The sequence below is a fragment of the Eleutherodactylus coqui genome, chromosome 11 (assembly GCF_035609145.1).
Source record: "Eleutherodactylus coqui strain aEleCoq1 chromosome 11, aEleCoq1.hap1, whole genome shotgun sequence".
NCBI lineage: Eukaryota > Metazoa > Chordata > Amphibia > Anura > Eleutherodactylidae > Eleutherodactylus > Eleutherodactylus coqui.
In genome coordinates this window covers 112,164,389-112,190,552 of record NC_089847.1, presented here as the reverse complement: position 1 = coordinate 112,190,552, position 26,164 = coordinate 112,164,389, and the positions used below count along the sequence as shown (strand labels likewise).

The 26,164-nt window shown below is 45.5% G+C and overlaps 1 protein-coding gene across 1 annotated transcript in view; it reads right to left on the bottom strand.

Annotated features, from left to right (window-relative positions):
- Window positions 1-26,164, bottom strand: part of TCP11L1 (t-complex 11 like 1) — a 43,641-nt gene that overhangs the window by 11,244 nt on the left and 6,233 nt on the right. The window contains exons 2-6 of the mRNA XM_066583256.1: window positions 22,350-22,516; window positions 21,545-21,677; window positions 18,181-18,301; window positions 15,797-16,017; window positions 1,909-2,045 (exon numbers count right to left, since the gene is read on the bottom strand). Of these exons, the coding sequence (XP_066439353.1) occupies window positions 1,909-2,045; window positions 15,797-16,017; window positions 18,181-18,301; window positions 21,545-21,677; window positions 22,350-22,512 (775 nt within the window). The 5' untranslated portion in view covers window positions 22,513-22,516. The remainder of the gene's footprint in view (window positions 1-1,908; window positions 2,046-15,796; window positions 16,018-18,180; window positions 18,302-21,544; window positions 21,678-22,349; window positions 22,517-26,164) is intronic.

The window sequence follows — 26,164 nt, the reverse complement described above, 5'->3', positions numbered from 1 at the left end:
TTTTTTTTAACAAGCAGACCCCCCAAAAAAACTGCTCCGTATGCACATACCAAAATTAACCATTAACCCTTTCCAATCCACTGCCTGACGTCTGAAGACATTATGATTTAGGGCTGGACAGCTCCAATGTTGGAAGACGTCCGTTGGGGTTCTCTTACTGTCTATTGCCAGCCTCTCTGCTGTCGGAGCCTATTAAACCTGTCACCTCATGCAGTACTGGCTTTAGCCAGCAGATAGCGCCGTTGTACAATGGCAGAAAGAGAGTAAGCCCCCTAGGAAAACCAGGATACAAATTGGATTGGAAAGGGTTAAAAGTCTATGGGTACGTAAAAAAACTGCAGCAAACACACTAGCATCTGCGTTCATTGAAAATTGGTCCATTTTTCACAGACCAACACTGCACATGCCCGTGTGAACGAGCCCTTCAGCTGCCCCGTTGCCCACCAGGCAGCACATGAATTCTCCCATCCCTAGGAAGAGTTTCCACTGGCAGCAGGCGCTTCATGCCCTTCCTGGACAACCTCTTTATAGAGAACTAGTCATTTCTCCCGACAGTCAGCTCTAGCAAATACTTGTGTTCTTCATAAAATAGCAATTTTGGAGCATCTTTCTTCACAACCCTGCATTCTGCCGTTCCCTGTTATTCCTCCTGGAAATCTATGAATAAACTGATAACTGAGTGTTACCATTCCCCTTGCCAAAGGGTGTGTCCCTATACAGTATAATACTGTCAGGATTGATTGGACAGTGCAAGAGCATGTATTGACACACCTCCAACTGGTACACACTCAGTTGTCAATTTATTCATACATTTCCAGGAGGAATAACAGAGGAATTGCACATCAAAAAGATGCTCCAGCATTGGTATTTATTTACTTTATCAGACATGATAAGGGAGGTCATGGCCTTCTTTAAAAGGAGCTGTCACATGGAACCTCCTTCGCAAATGAAGCTGATTGCGAGGGGCCGCGCATTAAAGACCCCCCCCCCCCAGTGCCATCGCTGGAGGAAGCTTCGGGCAGACATGTAGTAGTATGTGGAGAGCATGCAAATTATTTAGTATTACATAGTCCGGCTGGGCCCACCATAGCAGAGATCTTCTAACAAGGGACACCCCTCAGTGATATCCAAGTTGGCCAATAGGGTAGTTCAGCTGTAAAAGGAATCTAGTGCTTTATACCGAATAATATGCAACTCATCATGCGAGTTACAACTGGGGACCTTAAACCAATTTCAGATCTACCTAACCATCCACTTTGAGAGGCTGTACAAGATTTGGAGAAACATGGCTGATTCCTTCTAAACGCAGCGCCACACCTGTCCACAGGTTGTGGATGATATTGCAGTTCAGTCTTAATCACGTCAAAGGAGCAGAATTGCAATAAAAGACAACCCATGTACAGGTTCGGGACAGTTTTCTACTCCTAGGCAAAAATACATCAGAAAGCTTTGTTTTCGGGAAATTTAAGACCCAAGTTATCCACAGACATGAATGCAGGGAGTTGACAAAAACATGGAACCACTATACGAAATACATGGGATTTTAATCAATAGCACTGAGCTGCCCTTTTGACCTCTGCTTAACTGAGAGCTTTCCTGCCAAATTTGTGTTTACTTCACCTCTTGCCCTGCTCCAGGTGGTTTTGGGAGCCAGCTGGTAACAGCAGATGAGTGTCTTAAACCCCTGACCCATGGAGCCTTGTTGCTCATCACATGTTCACTTCCGCCCGGCAGCATCTGTCATATTACCTCCACTTATAATCGGTCTCTACGTATCTTATTGAAATATGATTTATAATCCCAATTTAAGGCCTGCATTTCATACAGTGTTTTCATATTTTTGTCCACCCCCTGTCAAAGTACGAGTGATTTGCTAGCAGATAGAACATCACACGAGGATCGCCGTACTTGGTTGCTTGTCAAAGAAGTCCTGGAATTTCTTCCTCTCGTACTCCACAGACTGCTGCATTAAATGTGGCCGGATGCTGCTGATGGCGAAGTTGGCCATATCCAATTTCATCAGATCCAGGACAGCAAAGATAGCCCTGTGGAAGAAGAATGACGACAGCGGATGAATGGGACGGAATGAGAAACGGCAGAGAGCAGAGCCATGAGGAAGGGCACATCCCGTCCTGGTAGACTCGGCACAACCATGGCAATTACGACACGGACGGACATTTAAATAGGCAACACCTAATAGTAATGTCTAGCTGGTACAAGCCCTTTTCGCTGCCCATGCTCATAATATAGCCCATGCTGGGCTGGTTGTGCATGCTATTTCAATGCCTCCTATCATCCAAGAAATTAATAGATTAGACATGTTCAAATGCATTCTGTCTGACCTTAGCTTCGCTCTGATAGAACGTTGCCGACAGCTGGACGGTCTCCATACATAGAGGGTTGGAGGATCTGGTTGGGGTCATCAGGATCCACCAACAAAAAGGTTATATAGCAACGTCTAATGGCCATCAGTAAATAGAGATGAGCTAGGAGGGGTATTTGCAAAGCATTTAATATCTACCATATGGTAGTGAGTGCTATGCCTTCACTGAAGCCGAGGGAGCTTCCTTGCTACCATGTAGACTTGTACATAGGACCATCCACGAAAGTGAAATGGTAACACCCTTCCCTCAAATCATTTATCTGCCCAACCTTAGTTCCCCATCGCTCTTGTGCTTTACCAGAAGAGCTATAGTCGTACTGTTGATGGAAGTGGAGCGGGCTGGAGGTCTCTTCCGGCCACTCGCCTCTATTCACAGAAGACAGATTGAGGGACTCCTGTTTACACGGGCTGACAGTCGCTTAGTTTTTGGACAAGCAGCTCCAACAAATGAGCGACTTGTGCCCAGTCGTCGGCTGTGTGTACATGGGGCGATTATTGCCCAAATTAGCCCTTTCTAGCGATAACTTGGGGCAATAATTGTCCCGTGTAAAGGCAGCTTAACAGTGAAGTCCTCAAGTTGCCCGTCAGCCCTGACCATTTACACAGGACGAGCCATCGGGTAAACGATGCCCTGCAGCTCGGAAGAGTGATGCTCGCTCCTGCACCATTACACAGGAGCGAGTATCCCTGGCATCGCTCACAGCGCTACCAGAATGGAGGCATTGCGGGAAGCGTTCTCCCCCCACCCGCCTCCATTCACAGTAAGCGGACAGCCATTAAGTTACACAGAACGGCTTGTCGTTCAGTTTTCTGCAAGGTGCCAAGCTCATGTGCCATCTCTGTGTGGGGGAAGGGAGCAATTTTCCTAGGAGTGTCCAGGGATATTGTAAATTCTTATGTAACACTGGGAAGTTAATCCATCCAGCTCTTTTGGCAGCATATATGAGCATTAGGACAACCGAAGAAAGAAATCTTTTATTTGCCGTACCTATACAAATCGCCTCCAAATCACGTTCTGCTTCCAAACTAAAAAGTTTTTCAAAAGTTTTTTTTAATTTGCGGCGGTCACTGCGTACTCCTTGTGTCCTCCTCTGATCCTGACTGTGAAGATTGTTCTCCGGCCCTGGCCGCTGCTCTCTATTTCAATGCCAAAGATTTGACATTAAACAGAAAAAAAAATCCTTTAATCTAGGGTGATTTATGAGCGTTTTGTCCTGCGAGTAAAGCCTGCCTGAATGTATACAGACGAGTCTCCATTATACCGGCTCTACAGTAAATCTAGGCTCAGTCGCACTCAGCGGTGACTGCCAGAGTGAAGGCAGGGCACCAACTTCTGTATACAGCGCTGCGAACACCTGACATGGCTGTCAAAACAACGCGAGTCGCTGACACGTAAAAGCAGCACCTATCACTGAGCACTTAGATGGGGCACCAGGTCTACCACGCTGGTCGAGGGGAAGAAAATAAATAATATACTAAATGGGCCTTTTAGGATCTTGAATGATCAGTTCCTTAAAGGGGTCATCTGATCCGGGCATCACTTTTCCATTTGCCCTGCTCGGTTCCAACTTCTATGTCAGGGCAGAGAGGCGCTCACTTGAATGGTTGCTTGTAATACCATATTTCCCCTCTAGTGGCTGCTGCAGGGTAACCAAAGGTGCTTTTACACAGAACGATGTCATTCGTGATGTCACCGTTTGCTCGTTCGCAGTTTAAACACAAAGATAGGAGGTTGCTCCATGGAAGCTCATGCAAAAAGACAACCTCCTTAATGTAATTAAAGGGGTTTTCCAAGTTATTTTACATAGTTTTGGACTCCCTATGCTCAAAACTCTAGAAAATCAGTCTAGTTATCCCAGCGTTGGACGGACGTTTCAGCGGTCTGATGCCGCGGCATCAGCCTGGTGACATCCCGTAAACCTGTCACGTGGGTTTCTAATATAGAATCCCCAGGAAGGTTTACGAAATGTCATCAGTGACGTCCCCATTAGGCCTTCCATTGGCTGTGGTGATCATGTGGGTGAACAACCATTGTGACGCTGCACCGCTTGTCAGCAGGAGACTGGAGGACTGGGAAAGCGTGTGTAGGGAGCATTAGGAGGAGAAGGCGAGTACTGAGCTTTTTTTTTTATGTACTCCGCATTTCCCCACTGCCACAAATTTATTCAGAAAACTCAATTCTATTGAAAATGTAAAAATATTGGTGTTACTGCAGTTTAACGCTGCAGAGTAAGAATACTATAAAAAATAGAATAAGTGTAAGAGTTTATTTCTATCAGTTAACAAAATGTAAAGTAAATGAACAAAAGCAAAAGCTAAACCAAATCAATATTTGGTGCGACCACTATTTGTCCTCGAAAGACAAGGAATACCTACACAAAGTCAGAAATTTTGTAGGATTATAGTCCGGTGTATGAACTAATTATACCAAACAGGTGATAATGATCATTTTCAGATGTGCAAGAGGCTCAAAACTGGGCGAGTAACAGCCAACTCTGCTAAAAAGGTGAGGTTGTGGAAGACAGTTTCATGTCACAGGCCATACACCATGGCAAGACTAAGCACAGCAACAAGACACGAGGTAGTGTCTCCAGGCAAAGATTTCGAAGCAGACTGGCTGTTCAAGATGTGATGTTCAAACGTTTTTAAAGAGGTGCAAAGAAATGGCCAGCGTTAACTGTAGATGCAAAGGTCGGCCGAGAAAACTTAGTTCAGCCATCAGCTCAGAACTGGCAGAAACCAGTGGGACCTAGGTACACCCATCTACTGTTCCGAGACATCAGGCCAGAAGTGGTCTTCAAGGAAGAATTGGGCTAAAAAGCCATTCCTTCAATGTAGAAACAAGGCCAAGCAACTCAACCATGCACGAGACATAGGAACTGGGGTGCAGAATAAAAAAAAAAAAAAAAAAAAAAAAAAAAAAAAAAAAAAAAAATCACAAACAGAGGCTCTACATTGACGAGTCAAAATTTGAAATATTTGGCTGTAACAGGAGGCAGTTTGTTCGCTGAAGGCCTGGAGAGCGATACAATAATAAGTGTTTGCAGGCAGCAGTGAAACATGGTGGAGAGCTGTACAATAATGAGTGTCTGTAGGCAGCAGTGAAGCATGGAGGAGAGCGGCACAATAATGAGTGTCTGTAAGTAACAGTGAAGAATGGTGGAGAGCGGTACAATAATGTGTCTGTTGGCAGCAGTGAAGAATGGTGGAGAGCGGTACAACAATAAGTGTCTGTAAGTAACAGTGAAGAATGGTGGAGAGCGGTACAATAATGTGTCTGTAGGCAGCAGTGAAGCATAATGGAGATTGGTACACTAATGAGTGTCTGCAGGCAGCAGTGAAGCAGGGTGGAGAGCGGTACAACAATGAGTGTCTGTAAGTAACAGTGAAGAATGGTGGAGAGCGGTACAATAATGTGTCTGTAGGCAGCAGTGAAGCATAATGGAGATTGGTACACTAATGAGTGTCTGCAGGCAGCAGTGAAGCAGGGTGGAGAGCGGTACAACAATGAGTGTCTGTAAGTAACAGTCAAGCATGGTGGAAAGCGGTACAATAATAAGTGTCTGCAGACAGCAGTGAAGCATGGTGGAGAGCGGTGCAATAATGAGTGTCTGCAGGCAGCAGTGAAGCATGGTGGAAAGCGGTACAATAATAAGTGTCTGCAGACAGCAGTGAAGCATGGTGGAGAGCGGTGCAATAATGAGTGTCTGCAGGCAGCAGTGAAGTATGGTGAAGGTTTCTTGCAAGTCTGAGCCTGCATTTCAGCAAATGAAGGTGGGGATGTAGTCAGGATTAAGGTTGTCCTCAACGCAGAGAAATATAGGACAATGTCCCCCAACATCCAGCCAACGCCATTAACAACTATCTTCAGTGTAAAGAAGAACAAGGAGTCCTGGAAGTGATGATATGGCCCCACAGAGCTCTGAGCTCAACAGCATCGAGTCTGTCTGGGATTACATGAAGAGATAGAAGGATTTGAATAAGCCGACATCTAGAAGATCCGTGCTCAGTTCTCCAAGATGTCTGGAACAATCTTCCTGCTGAGTTTAACACCCTTTAACCCTTTAACACCATGTACAGTTACATTCTGCAGCTTTGGAGTTTGTATGGAGGGAGATCACGGGGCGATCTCGCTCCATGCATCGTAGGTGTCGGCTGCTTCTTACAGCCGGCAACAGCTCTGATAAGCCGCACTGCTCATCGGAGCTGCTAACCCTTCAAATGCAGTCTTCAATTCTGACAGCGGCATTTAATTGCCTAGACCAATGTTCGGCAACCTGCACTGCCCCCCGCGATAAGATCGCGGCTTGCTGTGCGATTGCCATGGCAGACAGGGGCCTTCTGAAAGGCCCCAGGGCTGTCAAAGCAGAATACCTATCAAAGGGCGTTTAATGGGGACAGATTCCTCTTAACATTTGGACCCCTTTAGCAGGTAACCAGTTTTTGTCTCACACTACTTAATAGGTAAAACGATGGGCAATAACTGAAGAGTGGCATCACTGTGCGGGTATCGCAAGGTCCTACTGTGGTGACAGTCCATTACGATTTGGAGAATTTCATTGGCAATATCATTGCTGCCACTAGCTCTGGGCACCAAGGCCGTGATCAAGTAGGGTTAGTTTCAGGGTAAGGGTAATAAGGAGTAGGATCCGCATCTGAAAGTTAGGAGCCTTAATCATGGAAGCTTAGATTCTTCAGAGGTGGCTCCCAACTTAAGGCACATTTAGACAACAATCATCGCTCAAAATTCGCTCTAAAGCCGTCTGTGTCTAAATGTGCCCATCTTTCAGTTTTCTGCCAAACGATGGAATTCAGTTCTGCCTGAAATCCATTGTTCAGCAGAAGAGCTGATAAGCAGGACCACACGCTGTGTTCTGCCCGGGGACCGCTGACAACAGCTGATTGCATTGCCTCAGCTGTCAGCCCCGCCGGCAGAACAAAGCGAAAGTATTCAGCGAACAGCGGATGGTCTGTTCCCTGAATACATCTCCCAGCAGCTCACACGCTGCTAATTGGTACTAAAAAGGCATTAGTACCAATTAGTAGTTTATGCAAAATGATCGCTTAAAAGCCCTCTTTTGAGCGATCAGCTTTGTGCCCAAATGGACCTTTAGACGTGGCGGCGGTCTATTTATGCAAACCAAAAGAACAAAATAAAGCCTGGAAGATTGTCTGCATTCATACAGTGAAGTAATCCGGCCCGCGAGTCCAAGAAAGTACCAAGGTCGGTAACAGAGGAGTGTTGATTCTGAATACAAGGACGCCAAGTAATGAAGCCTCTGATGTACGTCCAGAAGCGGGATGGTAGTTCATCATTCAGCGCAATGTTATTACCCGTTTCCAGCATCCTAAAAGTTTATTTTTGTGGAAAATGACTTCTTAGCAACGGAGAAGACGCCGAGACTACAAAGTAGGAATCATCAGTCCTGATCATTGATCACCGGGAGGATCTAGAACGGACATGTTTGGGAGAGGTTTTCTGGTTCATCTTAGGACAATCAGTTACTGGAAGTAAATGAAAAAACTAACTTAGTTGCACCCCTTTAAATATCAGTCGCCTAAGGCCGGGCGCACACGAGCGTATGGTCACAGCGTATTCCGTGAGCATAATGGGCTGTACCAATCCTCCATAGACTGCCAAGTTGCCACTCACACGAACTGCGTGAAAAATACGCACAAGAAAAATGGCTGCATGTTATATCTCGACACATATTACAAGCGCATACACGGCAAGATAGTGTGTGGTGATTGGCGGCACGCAGCAAGTATGCAATGTCATTGCGCACTTGTTGCTTGCATGTTTCTCGCAGGTATAACACAGCAAAATAAGCTCGTGTGAATGGGGGCCATTTCTGCCCAATTTTGCGATCCAAAAAGTGACCCCTCAAAAATATCCGTGTCCATGTACACTTGGGCTCCTTTTACATGGGATGGTTGTTGGGGACTTAAGTGCCTGACCATCTTCCCAGCATTAATCACCCTTGTACTGTCACACAGGATCCATCATTGCTCAGTGAATGGAGCGGACTGGAGATAGCTTCTGGCCACCCGCCTCCATTCGCAGTAAACAGGCAGTCGCTCATAGATGAAGGACTGCCTGTTTACATGAGCCGGTCACAGTTTGACTTTTATGCCTGCACAAACTGAATGACGACCGATAAGCAAACGAATTATCGTCCCTCGTTCATTCATTAGCATTTACACTGAATGATTACCGTCAGATGCCCACGAACCAGCAAGGATGTAAACGATAATCGCTCAGTGTAAAAGGACCCTTCTTGTTTAGCTGTAATTATAATGTAAAACAAACTCCTCACTATCTGTTCGCATGATTTAGTAGAATGTTTGTGCCTATAGGAACCTTTGTTTTATACAACAGGCAGGAGAAGGACTTGGGTACACGGATTACAAAGGAGTCAAGCAGCAGCACTCAATGCCAAGCAGCAGCTACAAAAGCAAATAAGATTTTAGGTAGAATAAAAAAAAAAGGGGGGGGGCATTAAAAACTACTAATAAATCTGGTAAACAATGATGCATCACGGATCAAAAAAGGTTGAACTTGATGGCCCCGTGTCTTGTTTCTAAACCTATAATGTATCTTATTAAAAAGGTAAAACAGCATCGTTCCTTTTCTCTACATGTTCAGGACCCAAAAATATAGGTCTTCTTTTCCAAGTGTTGGATGCAGCTAAAATCCCTCTCCCTCCCTTTTTCCACGCTTCCATGGATGTCTATGGGAGCTTCCAACGTATCTCGGCAAAAGATAGGACAAAGCCTATCTTTTGACGCAGCGTATGAAAATCAGCGACTGTTTTCTATTTCTGTGTTATTTTTCCTGCTGCGGCCCATACAAGTGTATAGGACTCACTCTGCGTACATATGCAGAGAAATAGAGCATACTGCGATTTATTTCTATTGTGTATTGATACGCAGTGTCCACCGCGATCAGTGAAAGTCTGAGCGCGTGATAAGCGGTAAAAACACAGTTGTGTGCACGAGCCCTCACCTTGGTATCTACTGTATATTATATATGTACAGCTTCTATATTTTATACATCTCCTGTATATCGTGATATGGAGCATGCTGGTATAACCTGGGTATCTCCTGTATATAGTGATATATGCACAGCTGGTATACCAGGTTATACCAGCATGGTCAATATCACCACATATGGGAAATGTATAGCTTATACCAGTTGTACATATATAATTCTATACAGGTGATACCAAGGTTATACCAGCATGCTCCATAGCAGTAAATACAGGATGTATATCGCCTGTATATAGTGATCTATCAGTGCACCGCCATCCGGACCAGTCACGCAGCTGGCAGAGCACTGATAGACTGCAGTTGTGACCAATCACAGCAACTGCAGTCTCTCAGTGGGAGGAGTGTGCCCCTGGCAAATCTGCAGCCTGTAATTCGCTACCAGCTCCCGGGGTAACAGCCCCCCCCTCTCCGAGTGCCAACCGTTGGGCCTCGTCAGCATAACGGCATATGGCGGGGCCCATGGGCCCCGTTCGTTAAGGTGCCGGGTCGCAATTGCGACCCCCAACGGTACACCGGTGCTCAACACAGGTCATCAATCATTAATCTGCAGAGACTACTGTCTAAGATTCCTGCTGATCAGCTGTTTGCTGGGCTGCTGTCAATCTGGAAGCAGACAGCGCTGTCAGTATTGCAGCTGTCTCATTTGTTACTGCAAGTACGGCTTCCATTGAATTCAAAGGCAGCCATGCCTGCAATACCAAACCGGGCAGCTGCAATGTTGACAGCGCTATCTGCTTCCAGCACTGTCCACATTGATAGCAGGCCTGGGGATCAGCGCGGACACCCTTTTTTAAAAAGACATTCCTAGTGCCAGCGGTGATAGAAGAGGCATTTATTGGTCTTCGGAGGTCACAATTTTTACCGCGTACCACATTGTACAAATACAGGGTTATAGAATCGGGGGCAAACAAGACAATTAACAAAAACAAACTGTAAAAGAGGCGTGGCCTATAACATCGCACCGTACAGAAAAATCTAAGATTGATTATTAAATGTTACGTAAAACAGAACAAGAATGGCCAATTCTTTATGTGCGGGGATGCTGGCAGTGATGGAAGCAGGTTCTACTTTTTTTTTTTCCTTCCGTGACATATAGGACTATTTTTTATATCTTTCTTCTGACTTTTTTCTGTTTTTTAGTTTATTTGGGGTAAAAAGCTAAAAAAAATAAAAAATAAAAAATTTTTTTTTTTTAATTTGTATATTTTACCCTGCATAGTGAACGCCACAGAAGAATAAAGATAGATTATTTATACCGCCGGGGAGCGCTGGGAAAACAAATCCCAAATAACATTGGGAAGGATGGAAAAACTGAAATTCCTCCAAAAGAATATAACAGCAAAGGCTCCTGAAATGGAATGAAAAAGTTTAAAAACGTGTTGGTTATTAAGACCTAAATCAGTTTGGTCATTAAATGGTTAAAACATGGAGCCCATCCAGGTATTCCCGCACCCCTCTACGCTGGATATACCCCAGTTATAATGGGATCATTTAGAGCAGACCCCAGTGATAATGTAACCAGTAAGAGCAGGAGATACACAATCATTGACAAGTCATTGGACAAAACTGCCCCCATCCGGATTATTTCCTTCCTTCATCTTCCAAACTGCCCTGATTTCATGCAATATTACTTATTATAAACTTCTAGGAGCTTGAACGGAAATATGGGCATCACTGCCAACCCAGATATACCAGGCATACCATCTTAGCCTCAATCTCCCATTTATTTTTAACATTACCCCATTGGGGAACCCAACCATGAATTTATGTGCCCATCTACACCCCAGATGCCCCTCATGATGCCCACAGTACAATGTATATGGCAGCAGAGTAGGTACATGCAGGACCTGCAGGTCCCGCATGGCATGTGCCAGGCAGCCTTTATGATGTCACCAGCCAACTGCCACTCACTTTTCAACCGTCGACTGCCGTGTGTGGAAGATTGTTGGATTGCTCTGCGGGATTTCTACGGGATTACATCCAGTGGAAAGAACGAAGAGAATAAAAAGAGAGAAAAAGATGGAGGAGAAGGGAGAAGTGAAGAGGAAGAGAGGAGACAGCCTGGATAAAGACCCCAGGAAGAAGAGGAGGAGGGCAGATGAGGAGCCAAGAGCAGGTAGGGAGCGTCCTTCATGGGGACATTTACTGCCTATAAAGTGGTTGTAGATGTGTTTATGGTAAATGCCCCCATATAACCAGTGTGTACGTCCACTTTATACATTGTAGGGGGGGGGGGGGGGGTGATGGGGGGGTCCTAGTGTGATAGTTGGCTAGATGGTCGTTATGTACATTACAGCGCAGTCAGTCAGTTAATCACAGTGCGGTATTGATTTTACAAGAGCAGAATACAAATTGTAAGCTGCGCTGTGATTGGTTGTTGGGGGCAGCAACAACCATTTTTCTTTTAGACCGTTTCCTAAATCTCCCCAATATTATGCGGGTCGTTATGTTTTGGGTGATGCCATATTTTGGGGAATCACTCAGCAGGCCGCAGACAACAAATAGCGCCATTCTGAAATTTTCTAGAGACTCATCTCATGTTCTCCGCTTGTCTTCTTACATTTCTTCCACACGGTATTCCTTATTCTCTCCCTTCAGGACCCAGCACCCCCGCCGTTACACCCAGGTCCAGCGCCCGACTCACCATCAGAGGGTTCAGGTTCCATCAGGTACTGGGCAGGGGCAGCTTCGGCAAGGTAAGTTTTACACTTCTCTATTTCTTCTTAAATCAGATGTAAAATCCCATCCGTAGAGTTATAGTGCGGATACTCCGTACGTTCCCCACCATTAGCCATTTTGGTGCGGGAGAGGGCCAACAGTAATGTTCTGTAGATCATTATCAAGGAGTTTGAAGAATCGAAATGCTTATTTTGCATTTTTTCCTTAGGTCGTCCTGGCATCAGTCTGTCGCCGAAGCATCTTCAAGGCCATCAAGATGATCAACAAGGAGGAGGACAACAAAGAAGAGCTTCAGCGAGAGAGAAGACTACTTCTGGCAGCCAGAGATTGCCCGTTCCTGTGTCATCTCAGTGCCACGCTACAGTCTGAGGATCACGTCTACTTCGTCATGGAGTACCTGTCCGGCGGCAGCCTGCAGACCCTGATTACCGTATCGGGTAAACTGAACCGTCCCACTACACAGTGAGTAACCAGTTCTGGGGTTCGGCGGGCGGATCGGTGATGTTAGAGGTAAGATGACATTGTGCAGCAGTTATCCAGAATGATCACCATTGATACTAAACACTTTCCTCTCTTCATCAGGTTCATCACAGCGGAGCTGATCTGCGGCCTCCAGTTTCTCCACCGGCGTGGCATCGTGCATCGGCAAGAGGAACAGGATTGATATTCTCATTGTTTTCCATGAGCTGTCAGGTTCTGCAGCTTAGCTTTATGTACTTGAATGAGGCTGAGCAGCAGTACCAGATACAGCCATGGACAGGAGAGGCGCTGTTTCTAAAAAGGATTTTCTTTTCATTGCAGAGACATCAAGCCAGACAACATCATGCTGGACAGAGATGGGCACATCCGAATTATCGACCTGGGTCTGGCGCAAGACGGTCTGACAGCGTCCAGCAAGATCCGCGGAGTGGAAGGAACAACCCGCTACATGGCCCCAGAGATGATCCTGAAGCAAGCCTACAACGTAGCAGTGGACTGGTGGAGTATGGGCATCGTTGTGTCCAGAATGGCAACCGGACATTCACCATTTTTTGATGGCCAACAGCTACACATCGTCCGGCAGTCGATCACCACCGACAAGCCAATCTTTCCACCGTGGCTGGATGCCGACCTGAGAGATCTCATCAAGAAGCTGCTACAGAAGGATCCGGAGAGGCGCCTGGGACTGACCGGAGACATCAGAAGCCACCCGTTTTTCGGAGACGTGCGCTGGGAGGAACTGGAGCAGAGGAGAATAGTGCCACCATTTAAACCTTTCCCCGTAAGTGAAGACTTACTGGATATTATATTTCCATGCCAAGTGTCTAGAAGAGGAGAAAATATTATATACTTCTATTATATCTCTGTTTCTTTCTTCCTCTTGCAGCACGCTGTAGGTACCGGCCACCTGGATTTGCCAGAAGATGCGCCAGCTCAGCACCCTGTGTCCAACTTCTCATTTCTGGCAACAAGTTGGGCACAGTAGGATGGACCAGCGCCTCCCACATTCAACTATCAAGACAGAACTCACCGGCGGCGCCCGCGACATCGGATGGAGATGAGGCGAGTATCTGCATCGGCATTTGATCCAGGGACTAATTTCCGATTCCATATTTGGAGTCAGGAAGGAATGTTTTTCCCCTTATATCAGAACCAATTGGCAGATGTGTTAAAGGGGTTTTTTCTTTCCTTCCTCTGGATCAATACAACTGCCCCCCCACCAATTCGGTCACTTCCTAAACATTTGGTCACTCTCTGACCTTGATTCGGGGACGGTTCTGGCTGCCGTGTGCGGAGTCGGGAAGGAGTTTTTCCTCATCTGAAGCTGAATTAGCAGACGCTCAATGAGGTTTTTTCGCCTTCCCCTGGATTCATTTATTACAATACGTGATCCAGGGAACTTGTCTGACTGCCCTCAGTGGAGTCGGGAGGGAATTTTTCCCCATTTTAGGGGTTTTTCGCCTTCCCCTGAATCAATGGATCTAACATATCCTTGGCTTTTAGTTAAAATATTCATCAAATCATCATTATTAATAAAATTGTAAATCAATAAAATTCTTTATTTTCACCCGAATATCACTGTGTGTCTGCTTTTATTTCCATCGTATCCTTCTACTACTGCTTGTATTATTTGGGTTTTCTGGTCTCGTTGCATGTACTCAGCAATGTAATACTGAGAATGTGATTGGACTAGAAGTACATGTAATACGGAGCAGCAGACTCGGGGGTGGGGGTGGGGGTTCAGTGAGGGAGTGTGGGGGGGGGGGGGTGGAAAGACACAGAGGAGTATATAAGACTCAGCGCCCCTCTCCTCTCCTACAAACTGCCTATGGCAGCTTTCCTGCTCCACCGCCTGGCTCTTCTGTGATGCAGGCGGCACAATTATGTCACTGCGCCGCCTGGGTTGTTCCACGGGTACCGAACCAGGAGTGGTGACGGCAGTGGATCTGAGATGCCGTGGGGGAGCAAGGGAGGAGGGCGGAGTATTTTAACATGAGACACAGTATGTCCTATTAATTATGTCATAGGCGTCAGTTATAGGTTGGCATAGATGCTTTTCCTGCCACTTGTCCAACATCCGGTTCTATCTGGAGGCCCCCAACTCTAGACGGAACAGGATAGGCCATACCCCTTTTACATTAAGGCCTCCTGCACACAAACGGATTTGCCTTGCGAAATCCGGAGCGGGACTCACGGGGGAGAAATCGCAGCATGCTGTGATTTTCCGCAGACTATACACATACGGCTTCCATTGAAGGTCAATGAAAGCCGTCCGTCCCGCAGCGCTGTCGGCGCCTACTGTGCATGAGCAACAGAGTGTCAGCCAGCACATCGGCAGGGCAGAAAGACGCTGCCGGACAGGTACGCAGGGGTCATCGACCAAGTCGAACTCTGCTGCGGGAATCCCAATTGCAGGGTCTGACTCGCCCATGTACAGGCGGCCTACCCGCGGGGAGGATAGGGCAGGTCCTATCTTTTCTTAGCCCTACAAATCACAGGCGGGAAAAGAGCTGGTGAAAACGTAACGACTGAAATACCATAGAGATCCGTGGTTTGGTTTTGTACCGTTATACGGCTGTGACTATCATGGCCGCATAAGGGGACTAAACCATGCTCGTCTGAATCTGCCCATGCCCACAGCAAACTAGAGAAGTGTATATTGCCTACCCCATAAACACAACTGCAGATTAGTTAAATAGAAGACCGGGAGAGGCAGAGATTGTGCGCACACTGAGGGCAGTTTCAGACGGCTGTAGGCGCAACTACGCTCGCTCCTATGGAGAGTAGTTGCACATGAAGGAGGGAAATTTCTTCCCCTTTGCCAGATTTTCAAACTCTGCACCATTTTCTGGCTATACTACATCCAAACCACATTTACAGGAGTGATTGTCATTTTTTTGTGATCGGTACACTTGCAAATAAATCTGCCCAAAAGATGGGTGTCCCACGTATCCAACCCGCACCTACATCCAGTAGGCCAACTCCCGTTCAGCCTAGTGAGATGGCCTCTGAATCCAGGAGAACGAATGGACAGATGGCCATGCATGTCCGCAGCTGTCTCCATTCTCTTCAATGGGAGTCATGGAAGCACACTTGGATCCACATCAGACCCAGTGGAAATACCCCTAAAATGAAGACTCAATGCACATCCGCCCCATATGGCACTTTCTTAATTGCATGTACAAATATCGGTATTAAATTTACCTGAACAGGGGTACTGGCTCCTTAATATCACGCAGCTTCCTGACTTCTTCATCTCGAGCCGGTGCACACAGCGTCCCCATCATCCCTATAGTGAAGTTAGCCAGTTTGGGGATGTCCAGGACTCTATTCTCTGCCTCCTGCTTGATGAGCTCCAAGTCCAGGACCTCATTGATCTGATTCCTCAGTCGTGTATGACCAGGTAGCAGGAAAGAGAAGAGGGCCTTTAAAAACATAAAAAGAAATTGTGTTACATTCGTGATGGCAGAAGTGCCTGGGGTAATCTCCTGGACAGTAAAAGAAGCTGATCACATCCCCTGGTATGAGCTGTGAATGCAGGGATCCAGAGGGCAACCAAAAAGGTTGCCAATTTGGCGAAGTTTTTGCAAATGCCGACCAGACTTAAGGCTTGTCGCCATTTGCAACCAACATCCCCCACACAGCTGCTGGTTATATTAAGGAGTGCCTCCTCTGCATCTAGCAGTGATGCCTAGCGTGTAGCATGCTAGACATGTCTGCTAGAAGACCCGCCTCCTGACAACCAACAGCCCTGAAAGTCAGAGAGAGGTATCTGCATGCGGGCTGATCCTCCTGCTGTTCCTTTTAACACTTCCTGCGGCTATGTTAGAATTCTGAGCCAAGCTGCCAATAGCTCCTATCACAGTAGTGATAGGGGAGGGGTGTCCAGATGCTATTGCTGTGGGGACCGGGAATGGTCAACAGACTGCAAGCGGGCACAGCTCTTATTTGTAGGAGGGGGGCTTTGAATGTGTCTGTACTGCCAAGGGGCTACTGTGGGTGTCCGGGTGTCATTAATATACTGCGAGCAGGTGGCTCCTGCAGTCATTTGGGGAGAGCACTGCTCCAGTAGTCATTATATGACGAGTAGGCCGGCATTCTGGATGTGTAGGTGTCATTTAAAATATAGCACACCAAGTATTTCATTTTAACATTATATAGGTATTTAAATTTGGCAACTAAATTTTTCATACTGCTCCTAGGTAATTATTTGTAGTCTGGAGCCCCAAGTGAATGATAGAAGGAGTAAGGGCTCATGCCCACTGGGAAATAATATTCAGGAAATCCGCACATGAAAAAAAAACAAAAAAACCCAAATCTGCATCCCATAGGAAAGCATTGACCATCTGCAGTTAACTAAATAGCTGCGTATGGTTTAAGTGATTGGCGGATTTCACGCGGGTGAAAAAAAACGCAACATGCTCCATTTTAGTGCGGATCATGCGTGCGGGAGCTCATAGAGCTCATATCTCAACTGATCTCTCCTAAGGCCTCATGTGCATGGAAAAAAAAAAAAAAAAATCAGGCCTGCGCGGACTTCTGCTGCGGATGCACTATAATTGTCTTTTTTTGCATGCGGGAGATCTTTCGATATGAGCTCTATGAGCTCCCGCACGTGTGATCTGTACTAAAATGGAGCATCTTGAGTTTTTTTTCCACGCGTGCGAAATCCGCAAATCACTTAAAATACCATCCGCGGCTATTTCATTAACTGCAGATGGTCAATGCTTTCCTATGGGTTGCGGATTTACATTTTTTTTTTTTTTTTACGCGAGGATTTCCTAAATATAATTTGCCAGTGGACATGAGGCCCAAGACTTTCTAATGCCCCTTTTTAGACAAGCCGATTCTCGTTTGAACGAGCAAATGACAACACCGCTCTTTTGCGCAGCCTGTTTCGACCTCATGTCCATGGGCGGGTTGGATACTGCATGCGGGAGCCTGTAGCGGAATCCGACCCTGCCCATGGCCATGGCCAAGGTGCCCTGTTTACCTGCCCGAGTTTTTTCTGTACTGCAGATACGCGCGGAAGTGCGGGCCGGCGTACATGCACAGTTCTTTTTTTTCCCCCCAAACCCCTGCTTTGCCGCAGAATCTGCAGCCCATTCACAGGGTCAGCTGCGGACTGATCGTAAGACGTCCATGGGTTCCCTATGGCCCGTGGACATTGGGCTTTAGACAGGCAAATCACTGTTGAGAATCGTTCATTTCTCGTTCAGCATTTCACATTGCTATGAGCAGGAAGCGTTTGAAAGCAGCGAGAAGTGAACGAGCCGATGATGTTTTTTATGCCGGCTGAATCTAAACGGCGAACGAAACTTATTCGGCGGCGTCTCGGGTCTAAACCAACCGATTATCGTTCACTTTCGCTTGTTGAAACGCAGTATAAATCAGACACCGGATTTGGGGAGATTCCAGTTCTCATCCAATCAGTCTGGTGTTTTTGGCAGCCTGTAATGTGTGAATGGGGCAAAGACACAGACTGTCATAAAAGAACCTACCACGTTCAGGAGGACCAGTGGAGACTTCTTCAGGGTTTACCAGATAGAACATTCCAGATTACGATAGTCTGGTCACATTACTATTACCTCTTTAATCTCTCCAAGTAATATAATGGCATGATCATAAACGGGCGGGTCTTCACTAAACTGAGTTTCCAGGCAATCCCAGAATGCTTTATGTACAATGTCCCGAACGGTTCTTTCGAGGCTACAAGAAAAAGAAAAAAATATATAGAATATCAAAAAACATGAAGACAACCCTTTCCATATGTCAGTTGGTCATCCGATAATAAAAGATAGAGGACTAAATTAAAGGGTTGTCTGGGACTTTTACTATCGATGATCTCCCGACGATCAATTGATCAATAGGCCTACTGATCACACAAACAGATTCTAATTGCGGAATCCACGATCGCGGTCCGCACGGCAAAATGCAAACATTGAAAGGCATGTAGTTTAGATTTTTTTTCTTCATACTTGCGGAATACGAATTGCTTTTTCTGTGAGAGGACGGGGAAAAAAAAACAAAAAAAAAAAAACTGGACAGCCTCCACTGAAGTCAATAGAGGCTTCCGACCCGCAGGCCATATGCAATTAACCCCGAACAAGAGTACGCTTCCCTGCAAAGTTGCTGGCTAGTAGTTGAAAGACCATGAATACCACCAGATGATGATTAATTAATCAGTCAGCGACTATTTTTTGCAACAAAACGACTAGCAACTAGTGATCGAATTCTCGCGCTCCACCTAGCTGGTGCCGCGTCTACATGAAACACTTGTCCCTTGCACTCTCTATTCGACCGATCGCGGTCCCGTGTAAAGCCGCCCTGAAAAATGAAAGCAGTAGTCTAAATTTTCCTAAAATAATAATGATATACAAATTATTAGATAGTCATCTATCAAAAGGTCAGTTACATAATCCGTATTTTCCCCTATAGACGCACATTTCCGTGCTGGGATGAGAACAAGGACATCTTCATTACGGACAGACAATAGCATTTACTATGCAGTAGTGTGCCCTCCTGCCTGGCACTAGGATGGCACCAGGAAGTCTGCTATTTTAGTCAAATACTTGGAATACAGATAAGTTTTCCTTATTCCCCGTGTGAATCCGGTCTTCAGCTCACTGACACGTAAGGTTGATGTTCCAGGGTTATGGAAGGAAACACGTACTGTATGATAAAGGTGACAAAGACCACATTCAATGTTCTGCTTCATCAAGCTCATGCCATGGTACTGAGACGAAAGCGGTTGACATGTAGTTAGGATTTACAGTAGCAAGGGAACAAGGAAATCTGCCAATTTTCCATGTAGTAAGCGCTTCCTCCTATATTAGAAAACAATGCCAGGTCTTTTACGTCATTAGAAAATTCTCTCGTAAAAATGGATAACAACCTTAATAAAAGTTTACAACCAACTTTTTCAGGCTTCTGAATGGCAAATACACTGCAATTCTCTTATTGCAGTGTATTACTAGACCAAACCTCCAGCTAGAAGTCAGATAAAGCTGGGTGACAACCCATAAGTTAGCTGCAACCAAGTTGACAGCTAAAGGTACCTTTACACGGGGCAACTATGCTTCAGATAGTAAAGTTGTTGAAGTGTATGAATGACAGTCGTTCATTTGGAACGAGGATTGCTCGTTAGCCGTTTGCCGAATTTTTGTTGCTAGAGGGGGATCTCCGGGCAAATTCATTCACAGGTCATTCAGATGCAAACGACTGACTTTACACCATACAACTTTTGATCAACCAGCAACTCTAATCAAAACGACTAGCGACTTATCTCTCGTTTCCCAGTCGGTGGGCGGGGTTACACTGAACAACTATTGCTCGATTTCTCTCTTTTGAGAAACTAATCGGCCAATAGTCATGCCGTGTAAAGGTGCCTTTAGTCTCGGATTGAACAACAGCTTTTGGTTGAGGTAAACCTGTGCATTACCATAGCCATAGTGAAAAAGGTTGCACAAGCAAGTCACACAATGGTCACAAGTCACCTGCTACTTTTTCCTGCAACGAGGCCACATAGTCACGATTTGACCACAACCAGAAGTCAGTGTGAACCCCTATTATAAGGATTAGAGAACTTTATTTTTTTATTTTAACCCCTTCGTGATAGAAAACCCCTTTTAATGGTGCAAAATAGGCCCGAGTTAAGGAAACCCGTCACCAGGTTCCTACGTGCATTAAAATAACAAATCGGCAGTTACTCACCTCTCTCCACTCATCCTCCACCGCCAGCTCCGGTTTCCGCTCTTTGCTTTCAGCCTGCTGTAACGTCCCATAAACCTGCTGTAGGAGCCAATGACAGAACTCACCCATGATCGCTGAGAGCTGTCATTGGCTGCCAGCAGGCGAGTGGAGAGAGGCGAGTAACCGATGATTTAGTATTTTAACACATAGAGGAACGGGTGACGAGGGGTTTCCTTAATTCGGACAAACCCTTTAATGATCAAGCTAGTTTCATAGTTTTTTTTCAACGTCCTTTTGAGAATGCCAGAACTCTTTTTTTCCGCCCACAGAACTATGTTTTGGGGGGGGAGGAGTTGTAGTTTTTATTGATTTTTGGAATACATGTGACTTTTTAATAATTCATTGGATTTTTTGCAAGGTACACAAACAGAAAAAAAACACAAGAGAATTTTCAATTCTTTCACAGCTTGGGACAAATAAAGATTGTTCAAGTCATTATGAGCGTGGTGGTAACGGTTATGTGTACTTTGAAAGTCTTCTCTGGTGGAAAAATGGTTTCTTTTAAAAATTTTACATTTTTTGAATAAATTTATTGGACTTATTTTCACAATGTTTTTTAGGCCCTCAGGGGGACTTGAAGATGCGATCGCTCAATCATTAGCTCAATCAATGTGCACTCACTGCATTACTTCTGTATGGAAGAATGCGATGACCATGCTGTCAGCCTATTACACTCTGCTGGAGGCTGAGCCACTTGGCAGACATGCAGGCCCTTGTCAGGCCTCCTGCCCCCATGGAAACCCATTGGCATCTACTGATCGCATCATAGAGTGCTGATGGGTGACAATGAAGTCCCCTCCCCGTCACTTGCTTATATGCTGCGATCGCTATTGATCGCAGCATGGAAGGAGTTCAATAGTCAGAACCAGAGTTTTCTCTGCTCCTGGTCATTACAGCAGGATCCCGGCTGAAACCCGCATTGCCATAAAAAGGCAATTGTGCGAGTTTAAGGCCTCTTAGTGACCACCATAAAAAGGTGTACTGTCACTAAGGGGTTGAGATGTATTATTCCTTAAAGGGGTTTTGCCATCAGATGCAACCACCTGAGGATCGCACCAGCCGCAGAAAACAGATGATCGGCTCATGTCCTGCTCCAGGAAAACAGCTCTGGTTTTGCCGGGGTAATGTAGTATTATAGAACCCAAGAGATTCATGTCGGGTCCTCAGATGGCACTATAGTCTGATGACATCACATCTTACCTTCCCTGAGGCAACTCCATGGGTTTGATCTGAAAACCTCCATTGACCACAATCTCATGAGCCAAAGCCATGTTGGTAACCCCTTTAGCTGCGTCCATGAGTTCTTCCACTGACACAAAGCGAGGGGGACTGGCTGCAACACACAGAGGAAAGACAAAATATTTACCTGGCCGAACATCCTACTGCTTGGCATATGGAACAATAGAGCGATTATAAGGGCTTTTTCAGTGACGTATATCAGGTGTAATTTTCTGATTACAGGGCTGGATGAATATATGTAATGTCATCTCCTGCACTCGTAAAATACATGTCATTAAAATAAAATTTCAATCCAGAAATTCCTGCGGTTTAGAAGCAGAGAAACAGCAGCGACACCTGCTGGCTAACTGGATGTAGTGCATCTTAGTAAGAAAATCATAACATTTTTATTCATAGCTTTCGAAGCAATTTTCTAAAATTTGTATAGAAAACATAAATATTCGTTTCTTTGTACAGTAGTAACTCTAGCTATGTCCTTGGGTAATCTAGAAAGGTATCCCTCCATCAGTGCATAATAGGCCTTTACACGGGCAGATGATCAGTCCTTATGAAAGCTCATTCGCTCGACAGGTTGTTTAAAGAGACCAACAATTAGCCAACGAAGTAGCAAACAGTCGTTGATCTACACATCTTGCCATGTAAGAGGGGAGATCTGCTCATTATGTGGAATACCAGTATTTACTAAAGGGGGGTTCAGGAGAGGAGACCACTGCTAGTTTACAGATTTTTAACAAATGGCTCTAGCTGAAAGGATAGAAACTCTCACCCTGTGGGGTGTTCCCTCTGTGTGGGCTTGGGGTATTTTGCCGGATTCTCTTTCGCACCGATTCCTCCGAGACATCTGCGCCGCTGCTGTTGCGGTTAGCGCCGCTGGGTTCATCTGATGGTTCTTTTTCCGGCGGTTGCGATTTATCAGGTTCAAAAGGCATGATCCTGTAATTCCAAGCAAAGGCAAGTGAGATTATCCATCTGTGCACATAGGACACTATTCACTGACAGCAAACACATATGGTGAGGAAAGTAGATTACAAATCTGATTAACTAATGAATCACATCTATTTACTACAATCAGAAACCCCAGTTTTTAACTAGAGGAGATCCGGGTACTCAAGTGCCCAGTGCTGCCCGCCTTCATATAGCCCGAGGGGATTTAAAAAACGCCAATGCAAGCCAACGCACATAGCCGAGTGCTGATGGCCCTGTGTTCTAGCGACTTGCAAGGGTCTGAGATAGATCAGGACTTAAAGGGGTGGTCTCGCGAAAGCAAGTGGGTCTATACACTTCTGTATGGCCATATTAATGCACTTTGTAATATACATCGTGCATTAAATATGAGCCATACAGAAGTTATTCACTTACCTGCTCCGTTGCTAGCGTCCCCGTTGCCATGGTTCCGTCTAACTTCGGTGTCTTCTTGCTTTTTTAGACGCGCTTGCGCAGATGCATCTTCTCCCTTCGGCTGGTCTTGGAAGCATCGGAGTTTTGGCTCCGCCCCCTTTTCCGCGTCATCGCGTAGCTCCGCCCCCGTCACGTGCCGATTCCAGCCAATCAGGAGGCTGGAACCGGCACACGTCATGGGGCGGAGCTACGCGATGATGCGTACAAGGGGGCGGAGCCAAAATGCCGATGCTGCCGAGCGGAGCCGAAGGGAGAAGAAGGGAGAAGACGGATCTGCGCAAGCGCGTCTAAAAAGGCAAGAAGACACCGAAGTTAGACGGAACCATGGCAACGGGGACGCTAGCAACGGAGCAGGTAAGTGAATAACTTCTGTATGGCTCATATTTAATGCACGATGTATATTACAAAGTGCATTAATATGGCCATACAGAAGTGTATAGACCCACTTGCTTTCGCGAGACCACCCCTTTAAAGGGACTGTCATCAAAGTTTTGTGAGTTAAGTTCCACTTACCACCATTATGACGCAGCCACACAGACTAGATAGTGCCAGCTCGGTTTTCTAAAAGGCCACTCAATTGCATCAGAATCAAAGTTTTTCTCAATCCAGCCTACTATTTCATTGAGTATTACATCATACTGCTGACCGATTGACAAGACAGTCAAGTGACGAAATCTTGAGTAAAATCCCACGCAAGCGTGCTGCAACTAGTGTTCAGCGCATGCACAGAAAATCTGTTCTCTAGTTCTTTCCTTTGAACCCGCAGATATACGGAAACTTTTGCGCATCATCAACGCTTTTACTTATTGTGCATAGATTATACATTACATACTGAAAGACATTTGCATACTTTAAATACTGCTTTTTGGTGCAGGACTGTCCATGTGGCGACTTATATCACAAACATCACCAAAAATGGTAAGCAGGAGACACCGTATAGCGGCAGACGTCTGACGTCAAGCATGGACTGCGCATGCTCATTGAAGAAGAGAAGCGGCCCCCTGTAAAGGAAGAGTCAAATGCGCATGTCCAATTTATACTGGTGGGAACGCATGCGCAGTATTTCATTGGGAGGCAGAGATATCCATCAGGATTTCATTGGTAGGCATAAAATAGTCAAATATCCACATTTCCGCATGCTGTGATCTTGCGCAATTCGTGTGAGTGGCAATATGGCCGCCTATAGGGGATTGGTACAGTGTAATAGGCTGTGACCATACACTCGTGTGATTAATAGGCAAGTCCTTGATGACAGTCCCTCTTGTATTTTAGGACTCATTTCTAAATATATGTCTATGTTGCTGGTTTGGTTTTCCACTGAAGACCCCCAAATCTCCTTGCAGGTAACTAAAAGTTTGGAAATCCACAGTCGCCCATACATTAATTTTTTGGAGTTTGCATTGTAGGACAACAAGGCAGATGCTAGGGGGTTAACCATACGCCATGTGATAATGAGAAGTACATTGTTTCACTCCAGCAACAGTTGAATCCAAATGCCAAACTCCATCCTGCCAACAAGATCCCCAAGGTCACACGTGCCGCGCCGCGCTTCCCCATAGCGGGTACTGTACAGTCTGTACATTGAACAACGGGTCTGACATGCGACGCCATTACAGAGAACATGTTGGAGGGGGATTCCAAAAACACAGATGCAGCTTTATTAAGAATAAGGAACATCCTAATAAGTAATTACCAGAAGTTATCAAAACTTTTTTTGAAACTTTTCACATAAACAATAGTTTTGGGTGAGAGATCATCCAATCACGGTCAAGCGACCGTCATATCTCCTTGGCGCCACAGCCAGTTTTAGCCTTCCTGACATATGGGGGCTTGTTTTTTTGCAGAACGAGATTTATTTATTTTAACCCCTTGGCAGCATCAGGCATACATTGTGGGGTTTGTATGGACTCAGGAGCAGAGCCCAGTCCATACACTGTGGGTGTCAGCCGTCTTTGACAGCGGACACCCAACCGCCATGATAATTCCCACTGGGGTTAATCATTTAGATGCCATTGTCAATTCTGACAGTAGCATTTAAATGTCCAGATGGTCACTTAAATGTCCGAAATGGCCCAATGAGATTGCAGGGTGCTGTTCAGGTGTCATGGCAACCTGGGGCTTCTTAAAGGCCACCCAGGGCTGCAATGTGTTCCTGTCTATTAAGCTGTGCTTGTGGCACATCTTTATAGAATATACTGCAATATTGAAGTATTGCTGTATATTGTATAAGCAATCGAACAATTGCAAGTTCAAGTCCCCTCAGGGGGCTAAAGAAAAAAAAAAGTAAATGAAGGCTTCCTGCAGATGGCTGTATCGGATCCCTGCTCCCGGCGTCTCCCTGCTCTGCTATGTGCCCAGTGGGCGCACGCGCAGAGTGGAGTTGGTGCTTTACTAGTGACGTTTCTCTGCGGGCCTCTGTGAGGCTCGCACAGAAATAGGACATGCCGCAATTTGTTTTCCACAGTCACATCCCGGCTGTCTGCCTAGTATTGCATTATCTAATGCATTTCAGTGTGGCATCGCCGGAATCACACTGACCCATATTTTTGCTGCCATGCCATAAAAACAAGACACCCCCCCCCCCCAAAAAAAAAATAAATAAAAATACGAGATTGTGTTTTTCTCCAATTTCACTGCACTAAGATTTTTTTTTTTAAGTTTTTCAGTACATTATATTGTAAATTAAATAGTAGCATTGAAAAACATAACTTGTCCCGCAAAAAAACATGTCGTCAGACAGAAAAATAAATATTATTTTATATACAAAATAAGAAAGAAGTGGAGATTTATCAAAACTGGTAAGGAAAAATTGGAGCAGAAGACCATAGCAACCAATCAGGTCGCTGCTCTCCTTTTCCAATGGGCCTCTCAAAAAAGAGAGTTGAATCCCTTTGGTTGCTATGGGCAACTGCTCCATTTTTGCCTCAGTTTTGATAACGGTCACCTGAATTTCAGGAAAGAACGTTCAAGACTTTGATAAACAGATTCCCTTTATAAAACATCCAGGAGACTAAATGAAGAAAAACAAAAAACATCCCAATAGTAACCAATCTCAGCTCAGGTTTCATTTTATACACAGCCCTGGAAAATTGAAAGCTGCCCTGTGATTGGTTGCTACGGGCAGCAAGTCCATTTTTGTGTCAGGCTCATTCAGATCGGTTCTGTTGCAGAATTAACTTAAAA